Below are 8,427 nucleotides of genomic sequence, written 5' to 3' on the forward strand. Positions count from 1 at the left end.
TTTTGACTCATGTATATGTACATATTTGTAGCTTATCGGGGATATCAATAAATAAGCTTTCCTTCATTTCAACGTATTGTGTTAAATACACCAAAGCCTTCTTCGCTAAGTTCTTTGAATTTTCTTTTGTTAAAGCTTGTATGTTGAAGCTTTCTGAGTGGAGCATGTAGGTTGGGGTAGTGTTCCCTTAATTTCCCGAGTGAGGAAAACTTCTCAGTTGGAGACTTGGAAAATCCAAGTCACTGAGTGGGATCGGCTATATGAATCTATTGGAGTAAAATTAAAATATGAGATTGGTGGGATTTTAGGATTTTAGGGTTTTGAGAATTGGGGAATTGAGGATTGGATATGTGAAATTCGAGGATTTCAGGTTTTGGATGGGGGAAGAGATGAATAAGGTATGGGGATTCGGGAAGAGTGACAGGGCCTTGGGGACTTAAAACAAAGCGGTACTTTGGATGCGGTCCCTAGTCTCTAACATTTTTTTACTAAAACCTTAATGGTATATTCAAAGTTTGATCAAAGTCCTTTGACTTTGTACACCTCATTATATTACTATTAATATTTATATTTTTATAGTTTTGACATTAATTGTTTGATATTTTATGAGATTTATAATCCTATAAATTTAAAATCCCTCATTATAATACTATTAGAAATGGCTACAATAAAAAAAATTCAAACATTTTAATTGAATAAATGGATAAAAACTATGTAACAATAAGAAATAATAAATGGCAAAAGAATGTATCCATAGTGTTAAAAAAATTGGTACATTTCACATATAATAAAGTGGTACATTAATAAAGAAGAATGTGTACATTATAAATAAATTAGGGTACAAATAAAAGATTAAAAAATTATGAGTACAAATGAAAATTTTAAAAATATGGGCGCAAAAAGAAATTAATACATGGGTACAAATTAAAACTAAAAATAAAATACAACAAATTTAAAAAAAGGTTGCAAATTAAAAGTGGGTACAAACTAAAAATATAAATATATGATACAAAGTTTAGCCATAAAACATAAATATACCATATGTATTTTTTCTATTATTGATTAATTATACAATGTCACGTGACGGTAAAGACATGGGCACAAATACAAATAAAACTTTAAAAAATATGGGCACAAAAAGAAATTAATATATGGGTACAAAACTACAAATTAAAATTGAAAAGAAAATTGGTACAAATTAAAAAAGGTTTGCAAATTAAAAATGGGTACAAACTAAAAATAAAAATATATGATAAAAAATTTAGCCATAAATATAAATATACTAATTGTAACATTTTTAACACTAAATGAATATTTTTAGGTAAAAATATTTTATTATTGAAATAATTAATGATGTTATTAATACCTAAGGACCTTGATAAAAAATTGAAAATGAATAAGGTTTTAATCAATGGAGTAGCAAAAGGAGGGATGAAAATCTAATTTCTCCAAATAAAAGGAAGCAAACGGTAGGGTTTGATGTTGTCTTTTTTTTTTTTGGAAAAGTTTTAATCAGTTGGCCAAAACGTGTGTTTTCGGCCAAGGCTGAAAAAGGGCAAAATTTTCTTTCTTCCACCGCGCGGTACAAGGGATCCCCAGAAAATTCAAGCTACAATTCAAGGATCTTTGAGGGGTCCTAGGACCTTACAGGTCCCTCTGTGGATCTGCCACTAGTGGGTCCCACATTTTTTAATGTAAAATATTTAAATGCTTTTATCTTTAATTTATTAATATTTTTATCCAGTTGGAGGAGTGAGCCTCGCCTCAAGCCACATTATCATTTAACAAAAAAATTGACAGACAAACTGACAGAGGTCTGACATTACAATAAATTTGTAAAATAAGGCATGACATTGTAATTTTTAAAACATGAGGTATGAGATTGTGGTTTGTCCCATAAATGAGGTAATTTTATGTGATTTACCTTAATTCTAAAGTCATGTTTCTTCCATTACAAGACAAAAGTAGTAGTGGGATTAAAATGTAAACAAATTAACAAGGAAAAAGAGGTGCACAAATCTTTCGGAAGTTAGTAAAGTTAGCAAATTAAGGATTTCATGTAACCCTCTCCGTCCATAAATTGATAATTCCATATCATCCATATATACTAATTAAACAATGCACCTACAGAATAATAGAAATTATAGAATAGACATGCATGCATATAGATAGCTATGATGAGCCTATATTATTATTTAATATGAAATGAAAGTTGAAACTTAAAGTTCAACGTTCCAAACAGCACCACTTTCTTCTCCGCACAAGTTATGCACGTCTTTCATCCTCTCCGCGGAGTTGCATATTCCACTACACTTCCAATCAAATGATGCCACGCATACATTCCCTGCTTGTGCCCTCCTTTCGCAATCTGCACACACACATACATACATACATTTTACCCACGTTAATTAACACATGCATCACAAGAATTCAATCAGTATCACATTAAAGCGGTAAGTGTAATAATCGCTACCCTATGCAACAGTGTTACTCCGTGATCGGCAGAGTTATACCTGGAGAGGTCCCGCAACACATGGAGCGGTCGTCGATGTGCTCGACTTCAAGCCCAATGAACCACGAACCCAATGATACATCCTCGTTTGCATACCTATGTAATATTGGCCTGCAAAGATCCAATACATATATAGTAATTAGCAGCCCAAGCCCAATCATTTGACCAAAATTAACCACACGTCAGCTTCTAGTACTCACAAATTGTTGGAGATGTAGGTAGCCAGGTCCTTTGAGATGGCATAGATTTGGCCAGTCGCATGTCTGAAGTACTTGTTTCCTTCTTCTCCGAATTTCCAATACTCTGGCTCGTGATATTTCACCCCTCTGCAGCATTCACCCACCCCAAATTTAATATTTATTGTTTGAAATGAAAATATATAGAGGTTCTCACTCACTTTTGGAAGAGAACTGGGCCTGACTTCATGCAACCAATATAAATTCTGGGTTTGGAGCGGTGCCTTGCAAGTGTGGTCGCTAGCATACCAAGATTGACATGGATATCATCGTCGACCTTGACATAAAACTCAGCATCCCAAATGGAGATGGCGGTGGAGAAATACAGGCGGGTCTTGGTGGAGAGTTCATGGTAACCCTCCGCATGGTTGAGCCGAAGGAAGTCGTTGTGCTTTGCCTCTTCTGCCTCGATCGCCCTATCAAGCATGCCTCCCGGCATTGCGCTCTGCCCTATCACAAACCTTATTACAATCCCTTTCTCCTTCTCCAACTTCTTTAGCTTCTCTCCTGCCAGATGCAATGCAATATTATTAGTTGCTAATATTTAATTCTACATGCTTTGATGTTCTTGTGAAATTATTCATAATTTATAATTAAGAAGAACTTAACCAACGACCTCTAGGCATCCAGGTTTCTCGAACTGTTTTTCGTCGTTTTTGGCTGCTGAAAGCTGTGTTGATTCCAATGAATACGAAAGCTTTTTGTTTAGGATGAGTAGTGGGATTATTATTTGATGCTCCGTCGTCTAACTTGAGTTGTGCCTCTAATCTCTGGCTTGCTCTTGCTGCTGCTATTTCCATTTCCAGCTTTGAAATTGTTTTATCCAACGATCTGTTTAATATTAGGTACTTGCTTTTTAATTAAGCTTTTAACCCAAAAAACAATACACAAGTTAAAGGAGAGCATAGTTGTTGGGTAGAGCTTTACTTACTGGATAGCTTGATGGGTTTTTGTCATCTCCGCCGTAATATCATCCTCGGATTTTCCTTCAACCAATTTCTGATTCAAAAAAAGGGAAAATAAATATGTTACAAATTGGCATGCATCTGTGTGTACTACCTAGTCAGTTCTCAAACAAACAAGGTTATGAAATTGGACTATATATGATGAACTTGGCAACTGACCATATCTATGACTCTTAATTAGGATCGATATTGAAATTGTATGGGTAACACATGAACCGTCTCATCATATACACTTGTGTACTTTATGCATAAATACTAGAGTATTGATGAGGTGTTCATCGATGTTAACTTGACGACTTCATGAATACTACTGGTGAATAAGTTGCTTATAATTAATTAATAATTAATTACCCGCTTGTGATCGCAATCTTTATCGTGTGCGACTGATGATGAGGCCTCTAGCTTCTTTATGCGGCTGGAAATGATGGGAAACTGATGATCAGCTTCTTTATTTGGAGAATGCAGTTGAGTCGTCCATGTCATGCGGCTGGTACAAAACAGTGATCCTGCAAGAAAACTTGCAACACATAGCACCAACAGCACTCTTCCTGAAACCTGCTTTCCCCTCATGATCTTCCTCCGTGAGTAATGGCTGTTTCCAAGCTGCCACAGCTTCCCTCCACAGATTTTCACACGTCCCAATCCCGCGACCAGATTCTTCCCTGAGAGCACTAATCTGTTTTTGGTTAGGGCCCTATATATGAAGACCATATTCATAGCTAAGCAAAAGGGAAGATCATGAAGAAGAAAAATATGTATCGATCGATCTGAGAGGATTAATGTTGGTTAATGCTGATCAGTCGTCTAATGGTGTTTATAGTATTCTTGTACAGCACGCAGCAATCCTATTCACATTATGTATCCTAAAGGACTAGCTAGGACTTGGAGCTTGATATATACATACATTGAACTACTTGATTAGATGAAATTGTTAGAGGACAAGAAAACTCATATTTTTGCAATCTTCTTTGACTTCTTTTGATGAATGTAAGTGCATATATTAATTTGTGTAAGCCATTAATATTATTACCTTGAAAGTTGGCATCAACGAAGTATACATGTCATGTGAGGGAAAATGGGATGTTGACGGAAATTACCCTCCTACCTTTTCTCCTTGTCAACTTTAACAAGTAAACTAATTAAATGACAACTTATTATAATTAAGGTTAAGTATTCTCAGTTTTTGAAATTTCTTCTGTTCAGTCAATATATCCGTAGAAATATCTAAAAAATTAAAGAAAGATATGGAAAGGTGGGGTGAAGTCCATATCGGAGAAATTCTTAAATCTCAGCTAAAATTGACTGATTTCGTTGATATTTCTGACATATTATTTAATGATTGACAAACTGCCATATGACATTCCCTAAGGTTTCATTTTCAATTTCCACGTTTTTTAGAAAACTTCCATCATTTATATCAAAGACAACCGATATCAATATATCCATCAATATTTTCGCAAATTTGCATATCGATATTTCCACCCATACCGATATTTTAAACACTAGGTACACTGAATTAAATTTTAACCAACATTAACCTCAATCAAATTTTCATACCAATATTTACCTCATTATCAATCACTTTCTAGCTAGGTCTATATATTCAAATAAATGATACAAGCCGTGCAATGATATCTTGACCACATATTTTGAGGCATACTAATGAAAGATCCAATTGAACTTGATGGAGGAGAGTCAATGAACTAGTTGATCACGTGCCATGCTGCATTTTTTTAAGCTTGTAAATATGGACATAAATAATTAAACCACTCAATTCCATGTCTAGAGAAAAATCCTACCGTTGAAGGAGCATAATATAAAATTGTCGTCGTACCCAGTGCACAAGACTCCCGCTTTACGCAGGGTCTGGGAGAGCATAATATAAAATTGTAAATAAATTAATTCCAAGTGTATTTGTATAATGATCCATTTATGGAGTGGAGAATCAGCTCAGACAGCTGATCGCTAATGTAGCTACATCATCATCCGCTATATATCTAGCTACGCAGGAATTATTACCATGGAAAAATTATATGGACCACATGAGTTCTTATTACCTTTGTTAGAAAAATCCAAGAGACCAGCTTGTGGAAAAAAAGAAAAGAAAAGAAACGAAAACCAAAGAAAAGGAGAGTAATTACCTTAATAAAACATGTAATATATTGCAGGATCGCGGAGATTGTTATCAGAAGCGCTTAATATGGAAGGAGGAGGAGGAGAGAAGTCATCGAGGGCATTTGAATTTCTTAATCTGGTATTAACTCTCTCATCAGCTTCCTCTATAATGCATCCCTTTATTAGAAGGCTGATGACTTTGGATGGGTAGGGTTAGGGTTGGCAGTTCCATCATGTGCTTTCCATGGTTCAACAAAGTGTCTGCCCTAGCTAACTCAAGAGAGAAGTTGCTCATTGGTTTGGTTCGGTTATCCTCAAATGTGCCATTTATATGTAACGTGTGTCTAGAGATTCTCTCTCTCTCTCTCTCCCTCTCTCTCTCTCTCTCTCTCTATATATATATATACCAAACTGACCTATAACATATAAGATCTTTATTTTGCCGATCCGTGATTCTGTTCGTGTCTACAATTTTAACAGTACATGTTAGCATATATATGATAGTATGCAGAAAATTGGACACTGGAGATTTCAAATTGAAACAATTCAAAGTGTACGTTGGATTGGGACACAGGACCTTATTTTGGGGGTGTACAGTGTACTTTAGATGCTTAATTAAAAGGTTCGATTGATCTATTTAATTTGGGGAATGAATGAATGAACGAATGAATGTGACAACGCTCATGATCATCCATCATGCATGCATATATACAGCAGTTAGTGGATACAACACGCCAAAATTTTGGTTCAACCATAATTTTTAATCTAATTAATTGGTCTTCTAAGCTAGTTACCATGCATCTTGCGAAACTCCAAATGACATGATTTGGTTGGTGGAGCATACAGTAAACGTGAGGCCAAAATCCTTGTGGGGAATAACCCGGGCATATGATATATATGTAGGTAATTATCAATTCGTCCCCATAAATCAAATATAGAAAATAGAAAATTTACACCTCCCTATTTGTATAATTAAGGCAAGTTTAAAGCTTATTTAATGGCGTCATGCTTTTACTAGGGTACTGGTGAAATGTCAAACATTTCCTGCAGTGTTGCCTCCAATATTACTGAAGTAAAAGACCTAAAGCCCACTTGATTAAATGCATGCCCCCATCGACATATTCATCTTTGAAAAACAAACAAGGGGGAGACCCACAGCTTATAATTAGGAGGTTTCTTGGTCACAAAGTAATTAGCCACCAACTAGTACTGCTATAGAGGGATACGAGGGAGGCTGATGATACTAATACGTATTTCTTAGTGATACATGCGCTTGATGTGCACAGAGTACATTACGCCCATTTGTACTAGATTAGATTGCGCGAAACAACTTCATATGCCATCAAGTAGGGTAAACCCAAATATCTCTATAACTAACACCAAACACTCACAACACATCAACCATGATAATTATAAAACCAGCCCAATAAGTATTTCAATTCAAAAGATTAAACGGGTAATTAACATACTTGTGTATTTTGATGCTGAAATGAAAAATTGCGATTGTTCAGCAGACCAAAGAACCTGAACAAATATCGCCAGCCTATCATCAGTACATTACATATAAATTTATGATTAGTATTAAGGTTAAATTATATTTTACCCACTCAGGTTTGAGTGTAATTACAACCTCACACAACATTTTTAAAATATTTCAATTTCATACATTTACTTTCATTTCATTGCAATTTCTTACGTTCATTAGTCAAATTCTCAATTTAACCGTTAAGTGAGGCCGTGACAAATCTAAAGCTCACATGTTTTGATGATGTGGCAAATAAAAATAAATAAATATTAAAAACAATTAAAAAAAAGGAAAAAAAAATTCTTTTCAACAAATCAAAGAAAGTATTGCAGAAAGGCTTATTATATTAACACCCCGCAAATTATTGAATAAACCCCACATATTTAACAGACCTCACATTTGCTTTTTCACTTAAAAATTATTTTAATACACCCCACATACTTTCTCATAATACCCCCACACCCCTCATTCTCAATAACACCTTATATTTTGTGCATACACCCCACATCTTTTATACACCCCACATTTCTCAATATACACCTTATATTCCTCCACAACAACACATATGCAACTGCAAGATTAATGCAATTAATTACTAATCTATGATCTTTCATGTTCGATTCATCGCCATATGACTAAGGGTAATTAGGAGATCACCAATTAGGGTTTTAGCATGCATGCCAGTTTAAATGAACATCAGCAGATCACCAATTAGGGCTTTGGCATACCTTCTGAGATGATTAAACTTAATTATTTGTATGAGTGCTGTTAATTGAACTAGACATATAAGAAGATAATAAATCATTACCTGAAACATGTATGGAATTACGGAAATATTTTCCCAAATAAGATAATAACCAAAGAGGAAGGTCAGGGCTTCATAAGTGTTCATGCTGCCAGTTTTGGTCAATATCTCCAGTGATCAATCGTCATATATCAAGTAAGTTTCAAGGAAATGTGTCATCATACAGCATCAAATATCAATGGAACTTGAATATATGTCACTATATGTCCAAATTTAAAATCAGTTACAGACTTGCAGTTGAAAGTAAAATGATTAAAATCACCTCCGAG

General features: G+C 34.7%; 1 protein-coding gene across 6 annotated transcripts; it reads right to left on the bottom strand.

The window, feature by feature from the left end:
- Positions 1-2,053: 2,053 nt before the first annotated feature.
- On the bottom strand, positions 2,054-6,102 carry LOC126585827 (probable beta-1,3-galactosyltransferase 8). Of its 6 annotated transcripts, none has more exons than XM_050250377.1 (8): positions 5,855-6,102; positions 4,065-4,375; positions 3,680-3,747; positions 3,365-3,579; positions 2,910-3,255; positions 2,713-2,838; positions 2,514-2,623; positions 2,054-2,368 (listed from the first exon to the last, which is right to left on the bottom strand). In XM_050250377.1, exons 2-8 carry the CDS (start codon positions 4,281-4,283, stop codon positions 2,220-2,222), a joined length of 1,233 nt encoding a protein of 410 aa, XP_050106334.1. In that variant the 5' UTR covers positions 4,284-4,375; positions 5,855-6,102; the 3' UTR covers positions 2,054-2,219. The 6 variants fall into 6 exon arrangements, with proteins under 6 accessions (XP_050106334.1, XP_050106335.1, XP_050106336.1 ...); XM_050250378.1 differs by having other exon boundaries at positions 4,065-4,384; XM_050250379.1 differs by having other exon boundaries at positions 4,065-4,389.
- Between the last annotated feature and the right edge of the window lie 2,325 nt (positions 6,103-8,427).

This window comes from Malus sylvestris, chromosome 10, assembly GCF_916048215.2.
Source record: "Malus sylvestris chromosome 10, drMalSylv7.2, whole genome shotgun sequence".
Lineage (NCBI taxonomy): Eukaryota > Viridiplantae > Streptophyta > Magnoliopsida > Rosales > Rosaceae > Malus > Malus sylvestris.

Coding starts and splice junctions, on each gene's coding strand:
- LOC126585827 (XM_050250374.1), bottom strand. CDS start 4,430: ATGAATATGGTCTTCATATATAGGGCCCTAACCAAAAACAGATTAGTG. Junction 3,748..4,064: donor AAGATTGCGATCACAAGCGG/GTAATTAATTAT, acceptor TTTTTGAATCAG/AAATTGGTTGAAGGAAAATC. Junction 2,369..2,513: donor GTGTTGCGGGACCTCTCCAG/GTATAACTCTGC, acceptor GTGTGTGTGCAG/ATTGCGAAAGGAGGGCACAA.